The sequence below is a fragment of the Oncorhynchus gorbuscha genome, linkage group LG07, assembly GCF_021184085.1.
Source record: "Oncorhynchus gorbuscha isolate QuinsamMale2020 ecotype Even-year linkage group LG07, OgorEven_v1.0, whole genome shotgun sequence".
NCBI classification, from domain to species: domain Eukaryota; kingdom Metazoa; phylum Chordata; class Actinopteri; order Salmoniformes; family Salmonidae; genus Oncorhynchus; species Oncorhynchus gorbuscha.
This window is the reverse complement of record NC_060179.1, coordinates 5,909,523-5,923,514: the sequence shown is the minus strand read 5'-3', so window position 1 is coordinate 5,923,514 and position 13,992 is coordinate 5,909,523. Positions and strand designations below refer to the sequence as shown.

Here is a 13,992-nt window from a genome sequence, read left to right as displayed (position 1 = left end):
TACACATACACATAGTACACATAGTACACATAGTACACATAGTACACAGTACACATACATAGTACACAGTACACATACACAGTACACAGTACACATACACAGTACACAGTAGACATACACATAGTACACAGTAGACATACACACACAGTACACATACACAGTACACATACACATAGTACACATACACATAGTACATGCAGTACACATACACGCAGTACACATACACGCAGTACACATACACGCAGTACACATACACATAGTACACATACACATAGTACACATACACATAGTACACATACACATAGTACACATACACATAGTACACATACACGTAGTACACATACACGTAGTACACATACACGTAGTACACATACATGTAGTACACATACATGTAGTACACATACACGTAGTACACATACACGTAGTACACATAGTACACATACACATAGTACACATACACATAGTACACATACACATAGTACACATACACATAGTACACATACACATAGTACACATACACATAGTACACATACACATAGTACATAAACGTAGTACACATAGTACACATACACATAGTACATAAACGTAGTACACATAGTACACATACACGTAGTACATAAACGTAGTACACATAGTACACATACACGTAGTACACATACACGTAGTACACATACACGTAGTACACATAGTACACATACACATAGTACACATACACATAGTACATAAACGTAGTACACATAGTACACATACACATAGTACATAAACGTAGTACACATAGTACACATAGTACACATACACGTAGTACACATAGTACACATACACATAGTACACGTACACATAGTACACATAGTACACATAGTACACATAGTACACATAGTACACATAGTACACGTACACATAGTGCACATAGTACACATAGTACACATACACATAGTACACATACACATAGTACACATAGTACACATACACATAGTACACATAGTACACATACACGTAGTACACATACACACAGTACACATACACACAGTACACATACACACAGTACACATACACACAGTACACATACACACAGTACACATACACACAGTACACATACACACAGTACACATAGTACACATACACATAGTACACATAGTACACATACACATAGTACACATAGTACACATACACATAGTACACATACACATAGTACACATAGTACACATACATATTGTACACATAGTACACATACACGTAGTACACATACACATAGTACACATACACATACACATAGTACACATACACAGTACACATAGTACACATACTACACATAGTACACATACACATAGTACACATACACATACTACACATACACATACTACACATACACATACTACACATAGTACACATAGTACACATACATGTAGTACACATAGTCTGTTGGAGTACTGTGTGTACTAAGTGCTCACCTTCTTGGTCTTCTGGAAGTAGATCTCAGGCAGAGCGTGAAGCCAGTAGCCCATCTGGCTGATAAAATAGAATTTCATCTGGAACCTACAAGCACCACAAACAAAACACCAGGTCCATTCTATCACCACCTTATATTCTTAGTTCATTTAGCAGACACTTCTCGAGAGCGACTTAAAACAAAATAAATCACGTGAATTCAACGAAGGTAGGTAAGACAATGTTACAGTAGCATTTTGCACATACAAAAAGAAAAAAAGCAGCTACAATTTGCTATTAAATAGCACTAGACGGGTTACACACAGAGGTACCTAGGAGAAGTCATGCTGAGTGATATGATTCACTCATTCCATAGAGGAGGGTTTGAAGAGAACACCCCCCAATTCCTATTTAAAAGAAACGCCTTCAATTCCTATTTAAAAGAAACGCCCCCAATTCCTATTCCTATTTTTTGTGTTGTTGTTGGGTTTAATAGGCTCCTGAACTGTAGCTCAGCAGATGAGGACAGGGGATTTGGGACCGGACAGCAGCGTGGGCACAAGATCGAATCCTGGCTGTGGCTGAAAATGGATTTTCTATGAAACCACATTTTATCTTCCCATTGTTCAAATAATTTGTTTATTTGAGTTTAGCCTCTTAAACATTTCTCTTGAACGTCCTAAATAATTGCGGATAAATATTTAGTCAAATCGCTGCCTGACTATCGTCATCAACCCTTTCAAACGACTATTACTATGACTGTTACTAGTCCAACGCTCTAACCACTAGGCCACCCTGCCTCCTCTACACTCTAACCACTAGGCCACCCTGCCACCTCTACACTCTAACCACTAGGCCACCTCTACACTCTAACCACTAGGCCACCCTGCCGCCTCCTCTACACTCTAACCACTAGGCCGCCTCCTCTACACTCTAACCACTAGGCCGCCTCCTCTACACTCTAACCACTAGGCCGCCTCCTCTACACTCTAACCACTAGGCCGCCTCCTCTACACTCTAACCACTAGGCCGCCTCCTCTACACTCTAACCACTAGGCCGCCTCCTCTACACTCTAACCACTAGGCCGCCTCCTCTACACTCTAACCACTAGGCCGCCTCCTCTACACTCTAACCACTAGGCCGCCTCCTCTACACTCTAACCACTAGGCCGCCTCCTCTACACTCTAACCACTAGGCCGCCTCCTCTACACTCTAACCACTAGGCCGCCTCCTCTACACTCTAACCACTAGGCCGCCTCCTCTACACTCTAACCACTAGGCCGCCTCCTCTACACTCTAACCACAAGGCCACCCTGCCACCTCTACACTCTAACCCACCTCGCCACCTCTACACTCTAACCCACCTCGCCACCTCTACACTCTAACCCACCTCGCCACCTCTACACTCTAACCCACCTCGCCACCTCTACACTCTAACCCACCTCGCCACCTCTACACTCTAACCCACCTCGCCACCTCTACACTCTAACCCACCTCGCCACCTCTACACTCTAACCCACCTCGCCACCTCTACACTCTAACCCACCTCGCCACCTCTACACTCTAACCCACCTCGCCACCTCTACACTCTAACCCACCTCGCCACCTCTACACTCTAACCCACCTCGCCACCTCTACACTCTAACCCACCTCGCCACCTCTACACTCTAACCCACCTCGCCACCTCTACACTCTAACCCACCTCGCCACCTCTACACTCTAACCCACCTCGCCACCTCTACACTCTAACCCACCTCGCCACCTCTACACTCTAACCCACCTCGCCACCTCTACACTCTAACCCACCTCGCCACCTCTACACTCTAACCCACCTCGCCACCTCTACACTCTAACCCACCTCGCCACCTCTACACTCTAACCACGAGGCCACCCTGCTACCTCTACACTCTAACCACCTCCTCTACACTCTAACCACCTCATCTACACTCTAACCACCTCATCTACACTCTAACCACCTCATCTACACTCTAACCACCTCATCTACACTCTAACCACCTCATCTACACTCTAACCACCTCCTCTACACTCTAACCACCTCCTCTACACTCTAACCACCTCCTCTACACTCTAACCACCTCCTCTACACTCTAACCACCTCCTCTACACTCTAACCACCTCCTCTACACTCTAACCACTAGGCCACCCTGCCACCTCCTCTACACTCTAACCACTAGGCCACCTCCTCTACACTCTAACCACTAGGCCACCCTGCCACCTCCTCTACACTCTAACCACTAGGCCACCTCCTCTACACTCTAACCACTAGGCCACCCTGCCACCTCCTCTACACTCTAACCACTAGGCCACCCTGCCACCTCCTCTACACTCTAACCACTAGGCCACCCTGCCACCTCCTCTACACTCTAACCACTAGGCCACCTCCTCTACACTCTAACCACTAGGCCACCCTGCCACCTCCCCTACACTCTAACCACTAGGCCACCTCCCCTACACTCTAACCACTAGGCCACCTCCCCTACACTCTAACCACTAGGCCACCTCCCCTACACTCTAACCACTAGGCTACCCTGCCACCTCTACACTCTAACCACTAGGCCACCTCCCCTACACTCTAACCACTAGGCCACCCTGCCACCTCTACACTCTAACCACTAGGCTACCCTGCCACCTCTACACTCTAACCACTAGGCCACCCAGCCACCACCTCTACACTCTAACCACTAGGCCACCCTGCCACCACCTCTACACTCTAACCACTAGGCCACCCTGCCACCTCTACACTCTAACCACTAGGCTACCCTGCCACCTCTACACTCTAACCACTAGGCTACCCTGCCACCTCTACACTCTAACCACTAGGCCACCCTGCCACCACCTCTACACTCTAACCACTAGGCCACCCTGCCACATCTACACTCTAACCACTAGGCTACCCTGCCACCTCTACACTCTAACCACTAGGCCACCCTGCCACCTCTACACTCTAACCACTAGGCCACCCAGCCACCACCTCTACACTCTAACCACTAGGCCACCCTGCCACCACCTCTACACTCTAACCACTAGGCCACCCTGCCACCTCTACACTCTAACCACTAGGCTACCCTGCCACCTCTACACTCTAACCACTAGGCTACCCTGCCACCTCTACACTCTAACCACTAGGCCACCCTGCCACCACCTCTACACTCTAACCACTAGGCCACCCTGCCACATCTACACTCTAACCACTAGGCTACCCTGCCACCTCTACACTCTAACCACTAGGCCACCTCCCCTACACTCTAACCACTAGGCCACCCTGCCACCTCCCCTACACTCTAACCACTAGGCCACCCTGCCACCTCTACACTCTAACCACTAGGCTACCCTGCCACCTCTACACTCTAACCACTAGGCTACCCTGCCACCTCTACACTCTAACCACTAGGCCACCCTGCCACCACCTCTACACTCTAACCACTAGGCCACCCTGCCACATCTACACTCTAACCACTAGGCCACCTCCCCTACACTCTAACCACTAGGCTACCCTGCCACCTCTACACTCTAACCACTAGGCCACCCTGCCACCACCTCTACACTCTAACCACTAGGCCACCCTGCCACCTCTACACTCTAACCACTAGGCTACCCTGCCACCTCTACACTCTAACCACTAGGCTACCCTGCCACCTCTACACTCTAACCACTAGGCCACCCTGCCACCACCTCTACACTCTAACCACTAGGCCACCCTGCCACCTCTACACTCTAACCACTAGGCCACCCTGCCACCTCTACACTCTAACCACTAGGCCACCCTGCCACCTCTACACTCTAACCACTAGGCCACCCTGCCACCTCTACACTCTAACCACTAGGCCACCCTGCCTCCTCTACACTCTAACCACTAGGCCACCCTGCCTCCTCTACACTCTAACCACTAGGCCGCCTCCTCTACACTCTAACCACTAGGCCGCCTCCTCTACACTCTAACCACTAGGCTACCTCCTCTACACTCTAACCATTAGAGCGTAAGGAGAGAGCTTACGGATTGCATCTCAAGCAGTATCATCTCACTGTGATGTTCTCAGATGGGTTGAGAGCTTTCAACATGAAAGAATAATAAATCATTTTGTCGAATTGAAAGAAGACCAGTTTCCTCTCGGTCACAGAAGGACAGATATCGCGCTGTGTTTTAAAGCTGACGGTGTAACGAGTAAAGCATGCGTTTGATATGGCGTATTTGCATTGGTCGGAGGACGCTGGGCTGAAAATGGTCTGTTAGTTATATACGAAACGGTCCCAAGCTTGTCATTAAGTACCATCACATGTATTAAGTTAGAAAGTACTATAGTATGACGTTTATAAAATGTGATTGTAACTATATATATATATATATCACTCCACTGATTTGTCATATTTGCACGGTGTACTTGAGTTCGTGTCCTCAAAAATGACCTCAGCCAGGTATAACTACGTTGACCAGAAAGGTGAGATTGTAATCTTTCTGTCAGTAGAAGCATTACTAGTTATTGTTTATCGTGGTCAATAATTACTTTTCTTCTGTTGGTATGTCTGTATTAGGCAAAAATCTACTTAACTATGGAAATCCTGTGACTAACACAATAACCATTACTAGCCATCTTATTAACCCTAACTAGCCATCTTACTAATCCTAACTAGCCCTTACTAGCCATCTTACTAACCATCTTACTAATCCTAACTAACACTTACTAGCCATCTTACTAATCCTAACTAACCATCTTACTAACCCTTACTAACCCTAACTAACCATCTTACTAACTCTAACTAACCATCTTACTAATCCTAACTAACCCTCTTACTAATCCTAACTAACCCTTACTAACCATCTTACTAATCCTAACTAACCATCTTACTAATCCTAACTAACCCTTACTAACCATCTTACTAATCCTAACTAACCCTTACTAATCCTAACTAACCATCTTACTAACTCTAACTAACCATCTTACTAACCCTAACTAACCATCTTACTAACTCTAACTAACCATCTTACTAACCATCTTACTAACTCTAACCATCTTACTAACCCTAACTAACCATCTTACTAACTCTAACTAACCATCTTACTAACCATCTTACTAACTCTAACTAACCATCTTACTAACCATCTTACTAACTCTAACCATCTTACTAACCCTAACTAACCATCTTACTAACCCTAACTAACCATCTTACTAACCCTAACTAACCATCTTACTAACCCTAACTAACCATCTTACTAACCCTAACTAACCATCTTACTAACCCTAACTAACCATCTTACTAACCCTAACTAACCATCTTACTAACCCTAACTAACCATCTTACTAACCCTAACTAACCATCTTACTAACCCTAACTAACCATCTTACTAACTCTAACCAAACACAAGAACATCTCTGAAGCTAGAATAAGCAGAACGGTTTCCATAGAAACCCTTACTAACCCTAACTAACCCTAACTAACCAAAGAACATCTCTGAAGCTAGAATAAGCAGAACGGTTTCCATAGAAACCCTTACTAACCCTAACCAACCAAAGAACATCTCTGAAGCTAGAATAAGCAGAACGGTTACCATAGAAACACTTACTAACCCTTACTAACCCTAACCAACCAAAGAACATCTCTGAAGCTAGAATAAGCAGAACGGTTTCCATAGAAACCCTTACTAACCCTAACTAACCAAAGAACATCTCTGAAGCTAGAATAAGCAGAAGGGTTTCCACGGAGATACTTAAGAGAACTAATGCTCTCTAAGTACAAACAGTGTCTGTGTGTTTAAACAAAGCCACCCACTTCTATGCAAATATCCCACCAGTTGACATTAGGGAACTGAGGAGTCCTGTGAATGATGAGCGTTGGCCATTACAACAACCCACTAAGATGATGTGTAAAACAGTCAGAAACATTTAGTTGTACACGTTTAACTTTTTAACTCTTTAAAACAAAAAAGAGACAGTACCCAAGTCTGATGAGTATAATGTTTGGGTTTGGCATAGAAAAAGGGTTCAGGACTTACGTCATCAGGGCATGAGGGTATCCATCCCACAGACTCACTGGGTTGGACAGGAAGTTCTCCTGGAAGAGAAACAAACAAAAAAAAGTCACACACACGCACCAATCAGATGGTCTTAAACAAAACAGGAACACCCCACTAGCCCAGTAAACAACACAGCCCAGAATGTAGACCATTTAAAACCACCGACACACACACACACACACACACACACACACACACACACACACACACACACACACACACACACACACACACACACACACACACACACACACACCAATTTGTAAGTCGCTCTGGATAAGAGCGTCTGCTAAATGACGTAAATGTAAATGTAAACATTATAGTTTAAAGCACATACAGACATGAGGATGCTGGTTCCCCATCCGAAGGAGAACAGGTAGAAAGCAGAGAGCTGGCCTGACTCGTTGAACTTGCTGTGCTTGGTCTTAGAGAAGTGCATCTTTCGGTTGATTTTCTGCATAACAAATAGAGAGAGAGGTTAGAGGTGGTGGTGTATAGATAGAGAGAGGTTAGAGGTGGTGGTGTATAGATAGAGAGAGGTTAGAGGTGGTGGTGTATAGATAGGAGAGGTTAGAGGTGGTGGTGTATAGATAGGAGAGGTTAGAGGTGGTGGTGTATAGATAGAGAGAGAGGTTAGAGGTGGTGGTGTATAGATAGAGAGAGAGGTTAGAGGTGGTGGTGTATAGATAGAGAGAGAGGTTAGAGGTGGTGGTGTATAGATAGAGAGAGAGGTTAGAGGTGGTGGTGTATAGATAGAGAGAGAGGTTAGAGGTGGTGGTGTATAGATAGAGAGAGAGGTTAGAGGTGGTGGTGTATAGATAGGAGAGGTTAGAGGTGGTGGTGTATAGATAGAGAGAGAGGTTAGAGGTGGTGGTGTATAGATAGAGAGAGAGGTTAGAGGTGGTGGTGTATAGATAGAGAGAGAGGTTAGAGGTGGTGGTGTATAGATAGAGAGAGAGGTTAGAGGTGGTGGTGTATAGATAGAGAGAGAGGTTAGAGGTGGTGGTGTATAGATAGAGAGAGAGGTTAGAGGTGGTGGTGTATAGATAGGAGAGGTTAGAGGTGGTGGTGTATAGATAGGAGAGGTTAGAGGTGGTGGTGTATAGATAGGAGAGGTTAGAGGTGGTGGTGTATAGATAGAGAGAGAGGTTAGAGGTGGTGGTGTATAGATAGAGAGAGAGGTTAGAGGTGGTGGTGTATAGATAGAGAGAGAGGTTAGAGGTGGTGGTGTATAGATAGAGAGAGAGGTTAGAGGTGGTGGTGTATAGATAGGAGAGGTTAGAGGTGGTGGTGTATAGATAGGAGAGGTTAGAGGTGGTGGTGTATAGATAGGAGAGGTTAGAGGTGGAGGTGTATAGATAGGAGAGGTTAGAGGTGGTGGTGTATAGATAGAGAGAGAGGTTAGAGGTGGTGGTGTATAGATAGGAGAGGTTAGAGGTGGTGGTGTATAGATAGAGAGAGGTTAGAGGTGGTGGTGTATAGATAGGAGAGGTTAGAGGTGGTGGTGTATAGATAGGAGAGGTTAGAGGTGGTGGTGTATAGATAGGAGAGGTTAGAGGTGGTGGTGTATAGATAGGAGAGGTTAGAGGTGGTGGTGTATAGATAGGAGAGGTTAGAGGTGGTGGTGTATAGATAGAGAGAGGTTAGAGGTGGTGGTGTATAGATAGGAGAGGTTAGAGGTGGTGGTGTATAGATAGGAGAGGTTAGAGGTGGTGGTGTATAGATAGGAGAGGTTAGAGGTGGTGGTGTATAGATAGAGAGAGGTTAGAGGTGGTGGTGTATAGATAGAGAGAGAGGTTAGAGGTGGTGGTGTATAGATAGAGAGAGAGGTTAGAGGTGGTGGTGTATAGATAGAGAGAGAGGTTAGAGGTGGTGGTGTATAGATAGAGAGAGAGGTTAGAGGTGGTGGTGTATAGATAGAGAGGGAGGTTAGAGGTGGTGGTGTATAGATAGAGAGAGAGGTTAGAGGTGGTGGTGTATAGATAGAGAGAGAGGTTAGAGGTGGTGGTGTATAGATAGAGAGAGAGGTTAGAGGTGGTGGTGTATAGATAGGAGAGGTTAGAGGTGGTGGTGTATAGATAGAGAGAGAGGTTAGAGGTGGTGGTGTATAGATAGAGAGAGGTTAGAGGTGGTGGTGTATAGATAGGAGAGGTTAGAGGTAATTCATTATTATCCAATTTTATTAGAAGAATAATAAAACTGCCAGTACATCAAACTGTCAAGTGTGTGTGTGTGTGCGTGTGTGTGTGTGCGTGTCTGAGTGTGTGTGTGCGTGTGTGTGTGTGCGTGTGTGTGTGTGCGTGTGTGTGTGTGCGTGTGTGTGTGTGCGTGTGTGCGTGTGCGTGTGTGCGTGTGCGTGTGTGCGTGTGCGTGTCTGAGTGCGTGCGTGCGTGTCTGAGTGCGTGCGTGCGTGTCTGAGTGCGTGCGTGCGTGTCTGAGTGCGTGCGTGCGTGTCTGAGTGCGTGCGTGCGTGTCTGAGTGCGTGCGTGCGTGTCTGAGTGCGTGCGTGCGTGTCTGAGTGCGTGCGTGCGTGTCTGAGTGCGTGCGTGCGTGTCTGAGTGCGTGCGTGCGTGTCTGAGTGCGTGCGTGCGTGTCTGCGTGCGTGCCTGAGTGCGTGCGTGCGTGCCTGAGTGCGTGCGTGCGTGCCTGAGTGCGTGCGTGCGTGCCTGAGTGCGTGCGTGCGTGCCTGAGTGCGTGCGTGCGTGCCTGAGTGCGTGCGTGCGTGCCTGAGTGCGTGCGTGCGTGCGTGCCTGAGTGCGTGCGTGCGTGCGTGCCTGAGTGCGTGCGTGCGTGCGTGCCTGAGTGCGTGCGTGCGTGCGTGCCTGAGTGCGTGCGTGCGTGCGTGTGCCTGAGTGCGTGCGTGCGTGCCTGAGTGCGTGCGTGCGTGCCTGAGTGCGTGCGTGCGTGTCTGAGTGCGTGCGTGCGTGTCTGAGTGCGTGCGTGCGTGTCTGAGTGCGTGCGTGCGTGTCTGAGTGCGTGCGTGCGTGTCTGAGTGCGTGCGTGCGTGTCTGAGTGCGTGCGTGCGTGTCTGAGTGCGTGCGTGCGTGTCTGAGTGCGTGCGTGCGTGTCTGAGTGCGTGCGTGCGTGTCTGTGCGTGCGTGCGTGCGTGTCTGAGTGCGTGCGTGCGTGTCTGAGTGCGTGCGTGCGTGTCTGAGTGCGTGCGTGCGTGTCTGAGTGCGTGCGTGCGTGTCTGAGTGCGTGCGTGCGTGTCTGAGTGCGTGCGTGCGTGTCTGAGTGCGTGCGTGCGTGTCTGAGTGCGTGCGTGCGTGTCTGAGTGCGTGCGTGCGTGTCTGAGTGCGTGCGTGCGTGTCTGAGTGCGTGCGTGCGTGTCTGAGTGCGTGCGTGCGTGTCTGAGTGCGTGCGTGCGTGTCTGAGTGCGTGCGTGCGTGTCTGAGTGCGTGCGTGCGTGTCTGAGTGCGTGCGTGCGTGTCTGAGTGCGTGCGTGCGTGTCTGAGTGCGTGCGTGCGTGTCTGAGTGCGTGCGTGCGTGTCTGAGTGCGTGCGTGCGTGTCTGAGTGCGTGCGTGCGTGTCTGAGTGCGTGCGTGCGTGTCTGAGTGCGTGCGTGCGTGTCTGAGTGCGTGCGTGCGTGCGTGCGTGCGTGCTGAGTGCGTGCGTGCGTGTCTGAGTGCGTGCGTGCGTGTCTGAGTGCGTGCGTGCGTGTCTGAGTGCGTGCGTGCGTGTCTGAGTGCGTGCGTGCGTGTCTGAGTGCGTGCGTGCGTGCGTGTCGTGAGTGCGTGCGTGCGTGTCTGAGTGCGTGCGTGCGTGTCTGAGTGCGTGCGTGCGTGTCTGAGTGCGTGCGTGCGTGTCTGAGTGCGTGCGTGCGTGTCTGAGTGCGTGCGTGCGTGTCTGAGTGCGTGCGTGCGTGTCTGAGTGCGTGCGTGCGTGTCTGAGTGCGTGCGTGCGTGTCTGAGTCCGTGCGTGCGTGTCTGAGTGCGTGCGTGCGTGTCTGAGTGCGTGCGTGCGTGTCTGAGTGCGTGCGTGCGTGCCTGAGTGCGTGCGTGCGTGCCTGAGTGCGTGCGTGCGTGCCTGAGTGCGTGCGTGCGTGCCTGAGTGCGTGCGTGCGTGCCTGAGTGCGTGCGTGCGTGCCTGAGTGCGTGCGTGCGTGCCTGAGTGCGTGCGTGCGTGCCTGAGTGCGTGCGTGCGTGCCTGAGTGCGTGCGTGCGTGCCTGAGTGCGTGCGTGCGTGTCTGAGTGCGTGCGTGCGTGTCTGAGTGCGTGCGTGCGTGTCTGAGTGCGTGCGTGCGTGTCTGAGTGCGTGCGTGCGTGTCTGAGTGCGTGCGTGCGTGTCTGAGTGCGTGCGTGCGTGTCTGAGTGCGTGCGTGTCTGAGTGCGTGCGTGTCTGAGTGCGTGCGTGTCTGAGTGCGTGCGTGTCTGAGTGCGTGCGTGTCCTTACGTCCAGTACATACTCCTGAATGATAGCGTGGATGATGATGGCCACCAGCATGTAGAAGAAGATCGTAGCCAGATCCTTCAGCCCGTGGTGGAAGTGGTTCACCACGCTCTCCTCTGATAGGCCTTCTGATAGGGAGACACACAGAGCATTTCGCCTTAATAAACCCTTTATTCCCTACTGTGTCTGCTGGACAATCTGATGGGAGTATTTTGCATGTGAAATGGACAGATTGGAGACAGGGGGAAAGAGAAATCGATAAGAGAGTACATGTCAAACGGTATTACCACACCAAGGTCCCACTGTCGGAGCCGGCCCTATAACCACACCAAGGTCCCACTGTAGGGGCCGGCCCTATAACCACACCAAGGTCCCACTCTAGGAGCCGGCCCTATAACCACACCAAGGTCCCACTGTAGGAGCCGGCCCTATAACCACACCAAGGTCCCACTCTAGGAGCCGGCCCTATAACCACACCAAGGTCCCACTGTAGGAGCCGGCCCTATAACCACACCAAGGTCCCACTGTAGGAGCCGGCCCTATAACCACACCAAGGTCCCACTCTAGGAGCCGGCCCTATAACCACACCAAGGTTCCACTGTAGGAGCCGGCCCTATAACCACACCAAGGTCCCACTCTAGGAGCCGGCCCTATAACCACACCAAGGTCCCACTGTAGGAGCCGGCCCTATAACCACACCAAGGTCCCACTGTAGGAGCCGGCCCTATAACCACACCAAGGTCCCACTGTAGGAGCCGGCCCTATAACCACACCAAGGTCCCACTGTAGGAGCCGGCCCTATAACCACACCAAGGTCCCACTGTAGGAGCCGGCCCTATAACCACACCAAGGTCCCACTGTAGGAGCCGGCCCTATAACCACACCAAGGTCCCACTGTAGGAGCCGGCCCTATAACCACACCAAGGTCCCACTGTAGGAGCCGGCTCTATGACCACACCAAGGTCCCACTGTAGGAGCCGGCCCTATAACCACACCAAGGTCCCACTGTAGGAGCCGGCCCTATAACCACACCAAGGTCCCACTGTAGGAGCCGGCCCTATAACCACACCAAGGTCCCACTGTAGGAGCCGGCCCTATAACCACACCAAGGTCCCACTGTAGGAGCCGGCCCTATAACCACACCAAGGTCCCACTGTAGGAGCCGGCCCTATAACCACCAGACCACACCAAGGTCCCACTGTCGGAGCCGGCCCTATAACCACACCAATGTAAAAGGTCCCACTGTCAGAACCGGCCCTATAACCACACCAAGGTCCCACTGTAGGAGCCGGCCCTATAACCACACCAAGGTCCCACTGTAGGAGCCGGCCCTATAACCACACCAAGGTCCCACTGTAGGAGCCGGCACTATAACCACACCAAGGTCCCACTGTAGGAGCCGGCCGTATAACCACACCAAGGTCCCACTGTCGGAGCCGGCCCTATGACCACACCAAGGTCCCACTGTCAGAGCCGGCCCTATAACCACACCAAGGTCCCACTGTCGGAGCCGGCCCTATAACCACACCAAGGTCCCACTGTAGGAGCCGGCCCTATAACCACACCAAGGTCCCACTGTAGGAGCCAGCACTATAACCACACCAAGGTCCCACTGTCAGAGCCGGCCCTATAACCACACCAAGGTCCCACTGTAGGAGCCGGCCCTATAACCACACCAAGGTCCCACTGTAGGAGCCGGCCCTATAACCACACCAAGGTCCCACTCTAGGAGCCGGCCCTATAACCACACCAAGGTCCCACTGTAGGAGCCGGCACTATAACCACACCAAGGTCCCACTGTAGGAGCCGGCCGTATAACCACACCAAGGTCCCACTGTCGGAGCCGGCCCTATGACCACACCAAGGTCCCACTGTCAGAGCCGGCCCTATAACCACACCAAGGTCCCACTGTCGGAGCCGGCCCTATAACCACACCAAGGTCCCACTGTAGGAGCCGGCCCTATAACCACACCAAGGTCCCACTCTAGGAGCCGGCCCTATAACCACACCAAGGTCCCACTGTCAGGAGCCGGCACTATAACCACACCAAGGTCCCACTGTAGGAGCCGGCCGTATAACCACACCAAGGTCCCACTGTCGGAGCCGGCCCTATGACCACACCAAGGTCCCACTGTCAGAGCCGGCC

At 50.5% G+C, this 13,992-nt stretch overlaps 1 protein-coding gene across 2 annotated transcripts in view; it reads right to left on the bottom strand.

Moving 5' to 3' along the window:
* Nucleotides 1–13,992, bottom strand: part of LOC124039453 (translocating chain-associated membrane protein 1-like 1) — a 42,625-nt gene that overhangs the window by 9,182 nt on the left and 19,451 nt on the right. Inside the window, exons 3-6 of one of the 2 annotated variants that reach the window (XM_046355439.1) lie at nt 11,850–11,971; nt 7,795–7,911; nt 7,437–7,495; nt 1,449–1,533 (exon numbers count right to left, since the gene is read on the bottom strand). In XM_046355439.1, the coding sequence (XP_046211395.1) occupies nt 1,449–1,533; nt 7,437–7,495; nt 7,795–7,911; nt 11,850–11,971 (383 nt within the window). Of the gene's footprint in view, nt 1–1,448; nt 1,534–7,436; nt 7,496–7,794; nt 7,912–11,849; nt 11,975–13,992 lie in introns of both variants that reach the window. The other variant, XM_046355438.1, reaches the window with a different exon arrangement.